Raw genomic sequence first — 16,954 nt, forward strand, 5'->3', positions numbered from 1 at the left:
GTGCAGGGGGCTAAGCAATGGGCTCAGGCTTGCCCGGCCGGTGTGGCTCAGTGGTTGAGCATCGACCTATGAACCAGGAGGTCACAGTTCGATTCCCGGTCAGAGCACATGCCTGGGTTGCAGGCTTGATCCCCAGTGTGGGGCATGTAGGAGACAGCCAATGGATGATGTCTCTCTCATCATTGAGGTTTCTATCTCTCTCTACTTCTCCCTTCCTCTCTGAAATAAATAAAAAAATATTTAAAACAAACAAGCAACCAAAAAAACAGTGGGCTCAGGCTGTGTCCTCAAGTAACTCTCCCTTCTACCCAGTAGTGACCGTTCAGCATAGTAACAAGTCCAAGCTGTTAGCACTACAGACCCTGGACGCCAGCCCTGACCGTGGCTGGAGGTCCTGCAGGCCTGAGTGAGGGCCGCTCACTTGCTCGGTGGACATGGGACACTGAGGCTGGTGCAGGCTGGCCCGTGGCTGCAGCCGCAGCTGGGTGGCAGGAGGTCCTGGCTGCGTGCACTGGGGGGGCCCTCTCCACCCTGGGTCCTTGGGGTCTGGGGTCGGGGCGCACGTGCTTCTCGAGGCTGAGGTCCTCGGAGGCCTTCCATCTCTCAGGCCCTAAAGGGCATCTTCTCAGAGCTTCTGTGGCCCTGGCCACATTCTGAATCACTGCGGCACTCAGGTGAGAGGTCACTGTCCAAAACCAACACACACTCACTCCTCGGTGCCCTTAGAGTCGGTGGGAAAGCTTCCTGTGGCTGCCACGGCATTTCAGTGACTACCGTGCGCACGTGGTTCTCTGAGGTAAATGCTCACCAAATTCCCGGGCCTCCCCGGCCCTCCTCTGGACCTCGGGGAGCGGCTCTGGCCTGGCTTGGCCTCCGCTGCCACATGGCTGGTCCCTGGTTCTGGGCACGCTCCCGAGGCCACTGCTGAGGCTGTGGTCACTGCTCCCAGCCCACTGGCGTCGCATCCCGGCCCACAGCCCTTCGGGGTGGGCGTTGTCCCCACGCTGCCGAGGGCATGCCGAACCGGGCTTCCGGTGGAGTCTCGGCATCTCTCTGCCAGGTTCCGGAGTCTGACATTTCCCCACACAAGATGAGAGTATCCCCTGCACGCTCCCCCAGTCCGTGTGGACACTGTGCCCAGAGGGACTGCTTACTCGCACTCGTCACCGAGTGCCACCGCCTGTCCTGCAGGCTGTCCCCAGGCCCGCTGTCCTCTCACCTGGTGAGGCTGCTGCCCCTCCTACTGCTCAGGGCAGGGCTAATGAGGACGGTGCTCAGGGTTTACCAGGTCAGGGGGTGCCGGCACCCTGCTCGCAGCCATCCTGGAACCCCCAGGCTGTCCCAGAAACTCGGTCAGGGCTGTGGGCCAGGGCAGGACGAGCCCGCTGGACACCCTCTCACTGCATGTCTTCTTGTCCTTTCAGCATCAGTGATCCATTCATTTTCAACCTGTGCAGCAAAGACAGGTCCTCCGACCATTACTCCTGCCGGCGCCACAGCTACGGGGACCTCCGGGAGCTGCGGCAGGCGCGCTTCCTCCTGCAGGTACGCCGGCCGCGGGAAGGGCAAGGGGAGAGGGCGGCCCAGGTGCCATGGATGCCCTCTGAATGGGAGGGACACTCCTCCGGGACCCCCTTGGGTCTTCAGGAATACAAGACAGGCAGCGCCGTTGCCTCAGGGCGGAGCTGATGCTGGGAGCTGAGTGCCAGTCTGCCCTGTTCCGACCGCCTGGACCCCCTCAGCTGCCTGCCATCCCTCCCCACCCCTCCCCACACTCGCCAAGCTCCTGGTAATTCCCTGGGCAGAGTGATTTAGAGATCTACTGATTGTCCCTCAGCCAGGGTCCCTGGAGGGCTCACCCAGGCACTAAACAGAGCAGGCTCCTTTGGGAGGCAGAGCGGCTGCCGGCTCAGCACCACCTAGTGCATCCCCACTCCAGGGAGAATCACTGGGGCAGAGGTTCAGAAGCAACGGCTCAGTGGCAAGGGGAGGAAGACCTCTGGGGCCCGGTGGCCGCACACACACACCTGCCTTCAGCAGCCAGCCTCTGCAATGGTGAAGCTGCAGGGGGGTGGGGCGGGGCTTCAGGGATGCTGTGGTATCAGGACCCCTTGTAGGAGGGGAGAGGAGGGGAGGGACTGGGGCTTCCACCCTCTCTGCCGGGTGTCTGCCCTGCAAAGGCCAACAGGGGGCAGTGCTTCACCTGAAGAAGGAGTAAGAGTGCTTTCCATTGTAAATTTCTTAGGGTGTGTAATTCAGCTCAGGGAGGCCTGGGGGGAGGGAGGGGTGACTCATTTAAAAAGTATCAGAAAGGATCGGGTCCTGCTGAGGAGGGCCCAGCAGGCTGCAGGCCTCTGACCGCTCTCCCTCTGCCCTGCCTCTCTGCTGCTTTTGCCCACAAAGGGCCAGTCCTCATTTTGCCTGACCTCATGCATTTCTTTGCAAGGGGCTGAGTCAGAAGGGGCTGAGTTGAAGGGTCCTGGGCAGTGTGGCCAGCACTGCACAACTGGGCACCTCTCTGGGCTCCTGTTTCCTCTTGTCTTGTCTGCCATTATGTATACAGCACTTGGCACATATTAAATATCAAGAATTAAATTTTTAATGACTATCTATCTGCCTTAGAGGTAACACACATGGCAAACAGGTATCAGTAAGTGAGTTTCTTTCCCCCTGTATGCGGGGGTTGTCTCCAGAAGGCCGGGAGCCTGAGAATCGGGAGGCCGTGTGCACAGTGGGGACTGGCCACCGCTTGTCCAGTGCGGGAGTCTCCCAGGCAGAAGTCTGACATGGGCACTCAAGGCTGCGGGGAAGCCATAGCCCCTATGGATTCTGTGTTCATCATCTATTGGCACATTATTTATGTTTCTATTTATAGAGACACCTAGGCTCTATGTGCACCTGTAGAGGACAGGTTTGCACTGTCAGTACAAATGCGCCGTCTGCTCAGGAGCCCGTGCACTGACTGAGCACTGGATCCAGCCCGGCAGAAGCAGGACCTGCCTCCGGGTTGGACGCAGCCCCCCAACCTCCCCCCGCCACGAGTCTGACCCTGAGCCACCCATCTGTCCCCCAGGCCCAGGCCTCACTCCTCTGTGCCCCTCCAGCCCTGGCCCCCTCATCCCCTGTGTGGACTCGCTCTATCACTGCTCAAATCCGTCATTTACCTGGTGTGGATCAGATGAGAGGAGAGGGAGGCAGAGGCAGAGGAAGAGGAAAGGGAATTGTGTAGAAGTCACTTAGGCATTCGCTCCTTTCTTGTCCCCGGAGTGGGGCCCTTGCTTCCTGCTTCAGCCAAAGGAACTGGAGGTCCCGCCCTCCTGCCCATTCTGTGGAGCCCCCACTCATTGCTGTCACCGAGGCCTCCGTGCCCTGTGGGAGGCTGGCAGGAAGGGTTGCCTGTGTTATCCTGAATAAAGAGGTAAACTGAGGCAAGCTTGAGTGACCAGAAGTGGAGTTTTTGCAGGAATAGCAGAGGAGTCACCATGGGATGCGCGCTGTGCAAACTACAGGCGAGTCCGTTGAGGGTGTGGGCGCGGTATTCATGGGCCAGGAGCCACAGGGGTCAGATCCTGCCAGAGTCCAAGCGGCAAGTTCATCAGCTTGAGCGGAAGGATTGTGGGTGCATGTTCATTGTGAGGAGCTAAGTCTCCGTCTTCTCTGAATCAGATGTTCATGGGAAACCATCTCAGTTCTTAAGTTCCAATCTTCTGGGCCACATGCATGATCTCCGTTTCCTACCCTCTGGGTCCATGTGCGATTGCAGCCCTCTCACGGTGGCACAGAGACCCAGCGGCCTCTTGCGGGGACTCTGCTGCCTGGAGGTGCTGCTGTTCCGGGAACTTCAGGAGCAGTAAAAGGGTTTCTCTTTATAGGACATTGCCCTGGAGATCTTTTTCCGAAATGGATGCTCCAAGTTTTTTGTCTTCCACAACAGCGATCGGAGTAAGGTCTTCAAAAGGTAAGGGTTGGAAACTCCTCCTCTGAGCAAACTGACCAGGAGCTGGGGGCCGAGGAGCAGGGACTGCTCAGCGCTGTTCTCAGAACTGTCCTGGACCCACAGCAAGGAGTCCTCAGGTTAGACACCAGGAAGAACTTACCCCCAGAGCTGTTGAAAGCATAGAGAAAGCCTTTGCTCCATCCTGGGAAGCCGGCTCCATCTCAGGGACTGAAGGGGTTTAGGACAGTAATGACTGGAGGAGGAAAAATTGTGCAGACACAACATATTTCAGAAACTGGCGATTTAGCAGGCATTCCAGAATTTTCTGGCTTTATTTTCTAATTATCCAAGAATTCTTTGGCTGTATCTTTCCTTTTGATCCCAGTTGCCAATGTTAGTTGTTCTGACTTCACATTTCATTGCAAAGAATTCCAAACACTGATTTCCCACTTCTGCGCGAGCATATTTTCCCTTAAAGAGAGAAGCCTGCTGTTTAGTTTAACTTTTCTCCCTCCCAATAGATTAATCCATCTAAGCAATATAAACTAAGAAAAAGGTAATACTAATATTTATTTATTTTTATTACTATTAGAGTTGTAGATAATAGATAGAGATTTATGGGGAGCTAGAGGGGACAGAGGAAGGCAGGTGCCCAGCCGTAAACAGACCCCACAGGAGTTGGAGTCACAGCTGTGCTGTTTGGCTCCACTTTGGCCGGAAGTTGTGAGGTGAGATTTGACATCCTGACCTGAAGGCTCCAGGCCACGTGCACTCAGAGGGTCTAGCCTAGCCTTCCTGGTGGCCCTGGCTGGTCACTGGCACCGGGCCCCGTTGCTGTGGCCACAGGAGAAAACCAGTCCTGCAGAGAGGCTGTCTGCCCAGCGCTGGGCAGTCTCCAGTAGCTGTGAGCCTCCCTTTGAGGTTCTTCCCATTTGCCTATGTACGGCCTCCTGACATTTTCTTCAAGTTCCATTTTAGACCGAGCTGGAGCAGTGGGCGTGCGAGGCTGACCCTCACGTTTGTGTTCCCTTGTGATTCCTAACGTTTTCAGTTAATCTAGGAGTTGTGCGTCCCTAGCTCAGTGGTGAGTGGTGCCCCCCAGCACCCCGCCCTCCTCGGTGAGCCTGAAATTGAGATGGCACCTGTGCCCAGGGTACAGCCGTGCGTGGTGAGATTGGCAGAGGAGGAATCTAAGACACGTATTTTTATGGTGACATTGTTTTATTGTTATGGTTGTTATCAGGGCTGAGTGTGCGATGCAGACGTGCTGAGGGCAGTCAGAGGGGCACCAGGTCTGCTGCTCACAGACGGGGTGGCTGGAGGGCTGGCGGGCCCAGCACCCCATCCCTTGCCTGGCTCTGAAAATGTCTCCTTGGTGCTAGAAGGGTCTGCCTCTTGCTAATGAGATGATCCTTCCTTTTTGTGTAGCTTCTGCTCCTTCCAACCCAGCTTGAAGGGGAAAGGCGCCCCAGAGGAACCCCTCCACCTCAGGTAAGTGTGGGCGGGCCTAGCCGTGCTCTCTGGCCGGCGCTGGCCTGGCTCTGACCTCATTCGCCTGATCCTACTGTAAAGCTGTCATGCCAGGAGCACGCAGTCCGCCTTCCCCTTTATTGTCCCCTCTACACCCCCTCCTCTACACCCCCTCCTCCTCCTCCCAAAGCTCCTTCTGCCGACAGCACCCCTGCAAACAGCCTATGTGTCCCACGTGGTCTGCGGCTTTTCCAGACCAAAATGGCAGAAAGCCGTCTGCCTGTGGTGGGTGGGTGCAGGTTGGAAAAGAGGTGCCAGGCCAGGCCCAGCCTGGGCATCAGCCCTCAGGCAGGGTGTGAGCAATCCCAGGTCTGTCCTCCTGTAGGAGACTCTCAGAAAACTCAGAAGCTAAATGAAGGCACGCTGGTGTGCGGGTCCGACTCAGTTTACACTCTATGACAGGGAGCCTCCTTGCAGGGAATGCTGGGCTTCCAGACCTGCCTAGGCCGCCCTTCACAAGGACCCCGTTTCCCTGAGGCCGGGGAAACCATTCGGCGCGTTGTTAGGAATGAGAACGCAAGAAGGTGGTGGCTGGCTTTGTCCAGGAGTGTGGCTGGGGCAGGGAGGGATGTCCCAGAGGTGGTATTCAACTGACTATGAAATAGGGACTATGAAATAGGGACCCCAGGTCATTCAAATCAGTTATCGATAGTTTGTTATGTGTGGTGTTTGCTGCTTTCAGAGCAGCAAGCAAAATACTCAAACTCTTTCCTGTCCTTGTAGTCTCCCAAGGAAGATAGACAGAAAACAATTTACATTAGTGACATTGAAAGCACATTTGACTAGAGGCCTGTGCACAAAATCATGCATGGGTAGGGTTCCTAGGCCTGGCCGGTGATCAGGGCCAATTTGTGGGGTGACCGGCGGGGCAATCGGGGTCCCTGCTCGCACCCGCCTTAGCCTGGCGCCACCCGCTCACCTGCTCCACCATCCCGCCATAGTCCCGCTCTCATGGGGACCCATCAGGGCCAGCAGCACCTCCACTGCTGCCCGCTGCCAGCGCCGCATCACTGATGCCCACCATGTTCCACGCCGCCCCCTGGTGGTCAGCGCACATCTAACTCCCAGTCGGTACTCCTGCCCATGGGGACAGTAGGAGGATAGGTATAAAATAAAAGTAGATAGAAGTAGGGATTGAAATCTTAGGCGGGGTGTTAAGGGAAGGCCTCACCGAGAAGCAATATTAAGATTTGCACGAAGTAGAGAAGCAAGGTGTGCAGAGACTGGGCCGAGGGAGGAGCAGGGTAGGCAGGTGGTGGGCTGCTCCAGGTGGCTGGCAGCAGGGAGGCTCCCTGGTTCTGTCTGGGTCTCCCTGGTGCACAGTGGGATAAAGGCAGAGCTGGGAGGCAGTTAGGAGTGATCTGGGTTAGGAGTGATGGCGGCTTGGAAACGGGGTGACCGTGAGATGGGGTGGAGTGCCCAGGTTCTGGACGTTGTGAAGGAACCTCTACTGGCATCTGTTGACAAGTCACGTGTGGAGTAAGTGCCTGGGAGAGAAGGGACTCGAGGAGAGGCCCAGAGATCTGGCTGTGAGCACTGGAACGTGCCAGGGGAGGAGAAAGGAAGAGCGGCACTGGGGGTGCTGCTGGAGCTCCGTGTGGGGCCTGTTAGCTCTGACACGCCCGCAGACAGCCCGGCGGAATGTCATGTTGGCCTTGGAGTAGGTGAATTTGGAGTCCATGGAAAGGCCTTGCTGAGAGGTAGGTCTGGAATAGAATTTAAAGCATGAGACTGGGTAAGATCACCAGGAGAATGAGTGCACCAGGGCAAGAGGTTTAAAGATTGTGCCCTGGGGCGTCCAACCTTTCATGGGTAAGGACATGGGGAGGAACGAGCACAGAGACGGAAAGTTACATCCAGGAAGGCCGGTGTGGCTCAATGGTTGAGCAGTGATCCATGAACCAAGAGGTCACTGGTTCGATTTCTGGTCAGGGCACATGCCTGGGTTGTGGGCTCAATTCCCAGTGGGGGGCATGCAGGAGGCAGCTAGCTGATCGATGATTCTCTCTCACCAATGTTTCTATCTATCTCTCTCTCTCCCTTTCTCTCACTATAAAAATAAATAAAAACATATCTTTTTAAAAAAGAAAGGCAGGAGGAATGGCAGGTGTGGAATATTTCATGAGAGTCAGTTTGTGTTTCAAGGAGGGAGTGGTCAACTTTGCTTGATCAAATGATCACATGCTGCTGGTCAGCTAAGTAAGATGAGAAGTGACCGTAGCACTGTGTAGAACGCGGGCCATTGGTGACCTTCAAAAGACCCATTTGAGTGGCTGCCAGCAGAAGCCCCTGTTGTTTCAGGAATAACCCTTTCCTTGGTGGAACGTGTGGAGTCCAGCACATGCCGGGCAAATGTCTAGGAGGCCTGGGTAGCAGGGGCCGTTGGAGGCGGGGTGGCTGGTTACCAACTGAGCTGGATGTACTTCAGCAGTTCAACAATAGTGGAGCCCTAGTTGCATATAGAAGCTGAGTGCTTAGCCTTGGACCTCATATCACCTGTTTCATAGAAGCTTCCATCTCCACATGTGGACTTCGCTGCAATGTCCCGGTGACAGTGGTGGAAAGCCATTTCAAACTAACTGAAGCCATCACCTCACATACCTGACGGCCAGACAGGTCTGGCTCCAGGCGAGCTAGATCTCTGGGCTCATAAGTCCTCAGGACCAGTGGCTCCCTATCTCACAGTGGGGGTTTCCTGGGTTGGCTGTTCTCAGCAGACTCCCAGCATAAGGGCATCACCGCCCCAACAGCCAATCCCGCAGGAAGTCTGCCACACAAGGAATGCTCTGTCTCAGTAATTTTAGCAAAAATCCCCCAAAGTGGTTTTCATCTGCCCCAATTAGGTTAGTACCCATTCCAGAACCAACCAAGTGCTTTCATAGGCCTGGGCAGGGTCATGTGCCCACCCACATCCTGGGAGTGGAGTCAGTCCCACCCAATGATATAGACCACACTGAGGGGAAGTGGTTTCCCAGAGCATCAGGGTTCTGTTATCACAGAGGGGTGAATACTGAGGCATCAACCACAGGAGCTGGCCCCGCACTGTCCTGGCAAGCAGCTCCCCAGGGCCACAGCACTCATGGCTGCGTGTCCATTTTCTCACTCCCCGGAGCTACTCTCTTCTTGCATCAACTCTGACACAAGTCACTTCACTAAATGCCTATTGCCTCTGCAGATCACCCTCTTATAAATGCCTTGTGTACAATGTCACTCAGTGATCAGGTAGCTGTCCCTACAGCTGGGGGTGGTTCTCTGGCCATTCCTGTTCTATTGTTCTCAGAGTCTGAGAGATGCATTGTCCCACCAATGCTTACCTCTATCCACACATGTAAGGATCTCAATCCCTGCCCCAGACGGAGAGGGAGTAGATAGAGGAGGGGCAGAGGAGCTCAACTGTGGCTATGGCACTAAGTTGGGTGTCCATACAAAAATGAGTGCCAAGTGGAAGAGTTCATTCTTGCCCTGGGGATGAGTTAAATGTGCAGAAATTACTTCTCTCATCCATAGAGATAACCCTAGACACCCACCTGGGCCCCAGCTGGCCCCTGTGGGACAGCTGGGCCCTGTGCCGATTGCATTTCCATTGTGTTAATATTTTCCTCATGGCCCTCTGAGGCCAATGGAGCAGGATGTTCCACAGCCACTCTGTGCTTGCCTGGCATCGCCCCCACACGGCTCCAAGCATGGAGACCTTTGGAAAATACAAACTGAGTGAGCTGCTGCCCAGCTGGAGTGGCTCAGTTCCTGGAGCATCATCCTATGCAACAAAAGGTTGCCAGTTTGATTCTTGGTCAGGACACATACCTGGGATGTGAATTCAGTCCCCAATCAGAGCAGGTGCAGAAGACAAGCAATTGATGTTTCTCTCTCTCCTCTCTCTCCCTCCTACCCTCCTTCCCTTACCCTCTCCTCCCTCACCCTCTCTTCCTTCCCTCCCTCTCTGCTGGGGACAGTACATAGTGCTCCAGGACATGCTTAGTGAGCTAATGGAAGGGGAGCTTTGACACAACGAGGAAGCCCCAACCACATGGTTGGTCCTAGGCACTGAGGCCACGCAGGCAGCCTGGGCTCATGGTGAGGCTCTGCTGCAGCAGCCAGCGTGGCCTTTGGGATCTAGCCAATTTGACCTCAAGGAGGTGCTTAATAAACTGTAATTCCTTTGCTTAGTTTCAGGATCATCTGCTGTGCATTTGGGGTGTTTGTGGAGCAATTGATTAAAAGCAGGTGGTGTCTATGCTGTGGGCTCTTCTGTGTCTCCTTCCCAGCCCTTCTCTCAACGGCCATGGGCAGCGCGCAGCCTTCCGAGGGCTCGGCGGCCATGGTTCTGTGCCTTTTTATTTGGGCTGCCAAGGGCCATGCACATCCACACAGTCAGCCTTTAAAAATGTCTGGCTGTGTCTTGGACACTCCGGTGACCACAAGCTTCTCGTTGCTGGAGAAGACATGTGGTCCATTCTGAGAGTTTTCAACCACCCAGGAAGCTTGGCCTATGCTGGAGGGTTCCGATCTCGGTCCCCGCTCTTGATGACTGCGCTAGCCCTCCGGAGGCCGGCCCCCTACACGGGGACCAGAGCTTTTAAGGGCCAGGGTTTTGCCTATAATTTCAGTGGCAATGGCTGCCCCCTCCCTCACCCTGAGCTGAATTGCAAGGAGTTTCTGTGCCTGGGTTACAAGCAGAAAATACTTGCAAAGTCTGGATGAGCCTAGAGCCTGTAATCCACCTGTGTCTCCCACAGCACAAGGCCAGACCATTCTGAAGGCAGGGAGGCGGCATAACCAGGCTCGCTGCAGTGCTGGGCTCTGCCACTGCAGGGCCTTCTAGCAGGAACCCCGCAGGACCCCCTGCCAAGTGCCTGGCAGCCAGAGCACTCCCCATGTTAGACACCCACCCACAGGCTCTGCTGCGCTGTGAGGGGCCAGTCAGGAAAGAGGAGGAATGGCGGAGTGACAGGGGAGGACAGCTAGCGTGGAATGCGCATGTGACTAACACAGCTATCTGTGCCCTTCCACAAAGGGCCGGAAACAGCTTCAAAGTTAAATATAAGGTACAATGAGCCTGGAACCATTCATTCGCCGGAGTTCTCTCAAAGGAGAAAAAGTAATGTGGTCAGGTACTGGGGTCATGCAACTATAGAAACAAAACCATTGAAACTGTAGAAGCAAAACCATTGGGCTGGCTTACATTGTTTTCCAAGGACGGATAACCAGAAACAGAGGGTTTTGAACTTTTACCCCCAGAAAACTTTCTCTTGGCACCGACTATCAAATTTGCCCTTGTCTAAAGTGTAGTGATACCAAAGTCAATTCCGTTTTTATAAAGTTTGAAGGAAGAGCACTACAGAATATAATCTTTTATATTGTGTCTCTGGAAAAGCAGGGCCCTAACATGTGGCCCTATTTCTGTACAGACATGTGTTTGGGATGCGCATGGCCTGGCTCAGTGATGCTGCTCCCCAGGGATCTCAGTTCATCTCGAGCCCAGGGTTAGAGAACTCAGAGACACAAGGCGAGGCTGCCCGCAGGCTCCTCCCTCCTCACGTCTTAAGATGCTCGGAAGGCCCCTTCCAGGGCCATGCTCTCTGATGAAGGCCGCACTCACTGATGTGTCCTCAGGCCCAAGGTGCCCTGGGCTGGAGGACACTGTCGGTTTCTTAACTGTTCTCTCAGTTGGATAGTTTACATAATAATGTTTAGAATGAAATACACTTTTGGGCACAAGGTTCTACAGTTGAGCGTTGTCAGAATTTCCTTTATAGATTATCTTTGAAAAGCAATGGAAGAACTTAGAAAACAAACCATAACCGGCTATAAAGATCTCTAAGAAGAGTATCTTCCAAGACAGTCACTAACACCCAGGCCCCCTGCTGGCAGCGTGGAGGCTAAGATTCAAGTCCACCTCCCCCTGCATTCCACAGCCCTCCTCTCTAGAGACCACGGGGCTGAGCAGCGCGAGGCCAAGCATGTGAGCCCTGCTTGCTTAGTGAGGAGAGCTGCCGCCCCTCACTGGGCGCATAGGTGTGCTCCTGGCTTCTCAGCAGCACAGCCTGGGAGGGCAGCTGCAGAGACCATGTGGCTCAGACCAGGCCCACAGCAGAATCGCTGGAAGGCAGAAACTCACTATTTCAAGGTCCCCAGCCACCCACCGAAAATCTGGGACATGGGTAAAGATGCCAGGCATTTTCTTTTATTTTAGCATCTTTCTCAGGAATCATGAAGGACACGATCAACAATGGTAGCTTAGATTAGGTTGGTAAACTGAGGCAAAGGGACTCTTTATCCTGAAATTCCATAGCTCGGAGGCTCCTGAGAGCTTTCAGCTTCCCATGGTCACTCACAAGCTAGCTCTTGACACATGTCCACAGATCTGTTTATTGACGCATCTAGCTTGTGAGATGATCTTTAACTTTCTTATTTTAAATTAACTCCGGAATCACAGGAAGTTGCAAAAATAATACATGGAGTCCCCATGAAGCCTTCATTGAATTCCCCCCAATGGTTTCATTTTACACAACTACAGTACAATTTCAAAACCGGGAAATTGTCATTGGTACAATATGTGTGCACAGTCTTTTGCCATTTTGTCATATATGTGGTTGTGTGCGACTACCACCATCAACAACAATTAGTTTTATCCCTCTGCCACCCCCTCTTCCTAAGACATGGCTGAGAACGAAAACACAATGAAGCACCTAGACCAAGGCTGGCGAGTAAACGGCACCTGCATGCCAATCACTCAATGGGCAGCGAACCCAGGAGCGGTGCTTGGAGAGGGCATGGAGGACAAGGGCAGTGGGGACTGAGTGTGATGGGGCAGAGAGGGCTGGCATAGCTCAGTGGTTGAGTGTTGACCTATGAACTAGGAGGTCACGGTTCCATTCCTGGTCAGGGCACCTGCCTGGTCGCGGGCTCAATCCCCAGTTGGGAGCATGCAGGAGGCAGCCCATCGATGATTCTCTCTCATCATTGATGTTTCTATCTCTCCCTTTCCCTTCCTCTTAAATCAATAAAAATATATATTTTTTTAAAAAAATATGATAGAGTTGTCACGACTAAACATTACGAATAGAAATGGACAGTGAGGAGTGAAGAAATGCAGTGTGCTGTCTGCTTCGGCTTATAATGTGAATAAAGAAATATGCTCCTCCCTCTGAACCATGGACCTCCATCGACTTTTCCATCGACTTCCATAGGACTTGCCGCCAACACAGAAGAGCCTTGATTAAAGCGTTTAAAAGCTTTGCTAGAGGTGGTTTTCTTGACCTTTTGTTTTAGGCAGTATGGAGGTGTGGGTGGTCCAGAAAGTTCTCTCCTCTGCGAGGACTGGCTCCACCACTGTCATTTCTGCCCAAAGATCTGGTACAAAGACGGACACTGTCCGAAGTGGGATTTCAGCTTGAGACTCACCAAGCCCAGGCCTTAGAGAACAGACTTCTATTGAGGGCTTCCCCGTGTGCTGTCCCTGGAGGTGCTCAGTGACCCTTAGGGTTGGGGTCGTATCATTCCCACATTACAGAGGAGGGAGCCAAAGCTGGGTAAGAAGCCCAGGGCAATGGCAAGAGGAAGAGCTGCCCTGAACCTAGCTCTGGCCAACTGCGCTTTTGATGTTCTCTCTGCCAAGGCGGATGGCCCTGGAGCCGGCCTTCCTCTGTCTGTCTTCTTCCAGTGTCTTCCCTACAGGTGGCCCAGCGTGAGCCACGCTTTGCCCTACGGGATGCAATCCCTGCACCCAGCACAGGGCCTGGTAAGGTACTTATTTATTGACTGCACCAGCCCATACCTGCAGCCATTCTTTCCTTCCTCCCACCAGAGACTGGAAGAGAATTGGGCAGAGTGAGAGGGGAGTGGAGCCTCCTCATTCACAGCTCAGGGCTTGCAGGCTGAGTGAGAGAAAGTGCCTAGAGCAGATTATGCAAACAGAGAGAGAGAGAGAGAGAGAGAGAGAGAGAGAGAGAGAGCACTGCTCAGAGCCCAGGAGAGCCAGGATGTTACCTGGGATGCTTAATGATAATACCTTCCCACCTCTGCTTTGTTCCCTTCCAAGGCTAATGTCCTCTGCCTCCTAGCTGCCCCTGACCTTTCAAGCTCTGACCCAAAGCAGCTCCACAGAACAAGCCCCACATTTGGGAGCTGGTGGTTAGTCCTGAAGTGCAGATAATGAAGCTAAGAGTGTGGCTATCTCAGCTGCTGGGCCACGGGACTACGGCAGAGGAGAGTTCTGGAGCAGAAGTGAGCTGTACAGCCCTTTCCCTACTCCTATACCTGCATGTGCGGGGGGTGCACGCCGAGAGACAATGACCAAGAACCAAGAGCCCTTCAGGCAACAAAACCACAAGCCAAGACAGTAGGGAAAGTACTTTATGGGCTTAGCTGAAAGCACTATTGCAGTCATGGGGTAATCTCTCAATTTTCTGTGGAAGCAGCCCATTGCCATCTTTCCTCCCTCCCTGTTCCCTTTCTGCCTCAGGGTCAGGGTACAAGGTCACCTCCATTCTTCCTGGGACTCCTTGGCCGTGGAGTTGGGCGCGATTAAATTGGTGAAGGCAGCCTTTTTCGGTGTCCCCGGGACTAGGCTCTTGATTTTGTTCAGCTTCTCTCGGGCCTGTTGGCATTTTTTCAGGCAAGGCCCACACAGATCCTTCGCCTCCACCAGATATAAGTTATCCAGCCTCTTGATGTTATCTAAGAAGACATCCGTCTCCTCCGGCTGGAGGAAGGGGTTTCGCTTGGTGTTGAGCTTCTTCAGCTTGGGGAGCTTGGAGATGCTGGTGGGGATGGCGCTGAGCAGGTTGTCATGGAGCCCGACCTCATGGAGCTCCTTCAGGGCACCCAGTGTGGTGGGCACACTGTCCAGGTGGTTCAGGCCTAAATTCACGGTGCGGATATTCTTAAGCTGGTTGAGTTCCACGGGCAGCCCGTTGGTGGTCAGCCTGTTGTTGCTGGCATTAAGGTACAGCAGACTAGTCATTTGGCCGATGGACTCAGGGAGCTTGTCGATGTAGTTGCTGTGCAGGTCCAGCCATCGTAGGCTCTGGAACTTGGAGATTGAATCAGGGATCCTCTTGAGCATATTCCGGCTAAGATCGAGCTCATCTATGTCATTGAGTTTCAGAATACACTTTGGGAAGGTGGTGATTCCCATCTTGCTCAAGTCGAGGCGTTTTCTCCCATCAAACGTGATTTTGATACAATTCTTGGCCACATTGAGGGTGATCTTCTTGCCCTTGGGGCTCTTCCCACTCTTGGCCATGTTTTTTAGTGAAGGATATGTTTGAAGTGTGCTGTTCTGGTTGGTTGGTGATCAGGTTGAGGAAAAAGTCACTTGAAGCTGCTAGAAGATACACTCTGATAAGAGAAAAATATCAAGTTAGGAGATGACACGAGAGTATTGGACTTCCCCCAAAGCATAATGCTTTGCTCTCTAACAGTTTAAAAGGAGAGAAAGAGGAAAGTGGAGAGAAATTAGGGCATCAGCAGAAGTCACCGAGACAAAGAACTTCAGTAAACTGCATGCCTTCCTCAGACCTCTGTTCCCAGATGTAAGTAAGAGGGGCTGCAGGAGGCTCCGTGTCCACCTAGCTGTGTCATTTCCTGGCTAAATAATCTCTCCAATGTCCTGGACTTTCAAATACACCCAACCCCTCCCAGCCCAGGGGTACATGTAATTGTGTATGTGTGTCCTCTTGGCTACCTACCACTTCCCAGACCCTCACAGAAACCTAGTCTTTCTTTAGAGTTATGTTAAGGTTGCCACAGTGTGTCTGCTGAATCCTCAGCAGGATCACAGCGTGGACATGAGGCGACAAATGCTTGCGGTGGATGGGTGGCCACGGTGCCTGCGGTTCCTCTGCTCCGTCATTCAGGCTCTTTCTCAGGAACCAAGTTCATGTAGCACATGAAGCGCCAGCAGCCAGGCGTGTGCGCCATCACCACGCTTTGCTCATCCGATAATCCTGTGTCCAAGGGAAGTGGGTGAAAGCTGCCCGCCCTGCGCTCCCTGTAAGCCACCAGGGCCACTCCTCTGAGGGTCCCACCCTGTGCTGGTCCTCCTGGACCACAGCCTCCTGGGATGGAGGGAGGTCCCCAGAGTCAGCCCGTGAGAGCATCGGTCAGCTCAGCCCTCAGCATCGTCAATGTTCTTCTGAGAAGCCTGGAGAGCAGAACCTCTTCTTTAGAAACAAGGATCCACCACATTCAGCCATAATTACTGAGCACAGCACCATGGCCAGTAGCATTGGAGTCTCTATATCACGTTGCTCTGAGAAACCAGAGGGAGTAAAGCAGCTTGGAAACAAAAGTCCGGCCCACTCGGGTGAGAGGAGTCAGTCCGCTCTGCCTAGGCCACCAGGAGTGCACCACCTCCAGGTCCTGCATGGACAGCGCGCTCCCAGCACGCCGGCCACAAAGGCTGCCAGGCGGCGGGAGAAGTAACTCAAAAGTGGGAGCAGCTGTGCCCCGAGATGATAGAAAGATTTCCAAGAAGAGCCTCTCTCTCTGGTCCAGAATAGCAACGGGGCCTGTTAGGTTCAGAGTGGGTGCGCGAGGCCTGGCTTTACCCCCCTGCCTCGGCCCCAGGCAGACCTGCATCGCAGTCAGCCAGGCAGGCCCGGAACCCGGAACCCGGAACCCGGAACCAAGGCAGAGAGCCATTCTCTGCCCACACTGGTCCCAGGAGGAGGTTGCCTTTCTCTCTCCTACTGTCACTTGGCCCTGGAGGCGGAGAGGGTGGCAGGAAGTGAACAGCGGATTTAGAAAACAAAAGGCCTGGATTTCTAACCAGAAGACCAAGGGCGCTGGCGGGGGCGTTGAGGGAGCCACTCAGTGTTGGGGAGATTGCACAGAGGAGGAAGTTTAATAAAGTTGTGCGTGAACTCCTGGATGCACCCTGAGCTGCCGGTGCACGAATGAAACCCTGAATAGGGTCTTCAGTACCTCGCCCCACACCCAGAGCCCCACAGCTTAGACTAAGCTGAGAGAGACCGCTGTGCAGGTCCCAGGCGGGTGCCTGGGTGGGACAGAGGGCCTGGCCCCACCAGCACCGCAAAGTCTCTGAAAACTGGAGGACATTGTAACCATGATCGCAGAATCAACAGAAGGGCAGAACGTGCGCCTCTGGTGCGGAATAAAAACATACATCTCCATCTCCATAGTGGCATGTAGATGTAGCCCTAGAGGAAGAGAGGTAAAGTTGTGGCACAGAAAAGTATTTGAAGGAAAAAACGGGTAAAACTTGTGAAATTTGGTGAAAGACATAAAATTAACTTGCAGGAAGCTCAGTGAACTCCAAGAGGATAACTGAGTTTAAAGAAATCCACATCCAGAAACATCATTAAACTGCTCAAAATTAAACAAAATGTTGAAATCTGCCTGAGAAAAAGGACACATTACCTTCAGAGAACGGCAGTGAGACAGCCCCTGGAGTCAGTAGAAACCATCGAGGCCAGAGGTACCACAAAGTTATCTTTTAAATTGCTGGGGGGAAACAACCTC

The 16,954-nt window shown here is 53.8% G+C and overlaps 2 protein-coding genes across 2 annotated transcripts in view; one reads left to right on the plus strand and one right to left on the minus strand.

The window, feature by feature from the left end:
* The window catches only part of WDFY4 (WDFY family member 4), a gene marked incomplete at its 5' end in the record, with an annotated part of 236,672 nt that overhangs the window by 166,644 nt on the left and 53,074 nt on the right, over positions 1 to 16,954 (plus strand). Inside the window, 3 exons of the mRNA XM_014534916.1 lie at positions 1,425 to 1,545; positions 3,873 to 3,958; positions 5,366 to 5,428. Coding sequence (XP_014390402.1) covers positions 1,425 to 1,545; positions 3,873 to 3,958; positions 5,366 to 5,428 — 270 coding nt within the window. The remainder of the gene's footprint in view (positions 1 to 1,424; positions 1,546 to 3,872; positions 3,959 to 5,365; positions 5,429 to 16,954) is intronic.
* Positions 13,443 to 16,954, minus strand: part of LRRC18 (leucine rich repeat containing 18) — a 10,498-nt gene continuing 6,986 nt past the window's right edge. Inside the window, exon 2 of the mRNA XM_005853197.2 lies at positions 13,443 to 14,809. Within this exon, the coding sequence (XP_005853259.1) occupies positions 13,947 to 14,714 (768 nt within the window). The 5' untranslated portion in view covers positions 14,715 to 14,809 and the 3' untranslated portion in view covers positions 13,443 to 13,946. The remainder of the gene's footprint in view (positions 14,810 to 16,954) is intronic.

The sequence above is a fragment of the Myotis brandtii genome, unplaced genomic scaffold (genome assembly GCF_000412655.1).
Source record: "Myotis brandtii unplaced genomic scaffold, ASM41265v1 scaffold1003, whole genome shotgun sequence".
In the NCBI taxonomy this organism is placed as follows: Eukaryota; Metazoa; Chordata; class Mammalia; order Chiroptera; family Vespertilionidae; genus Myotis; species Myotis brandtii.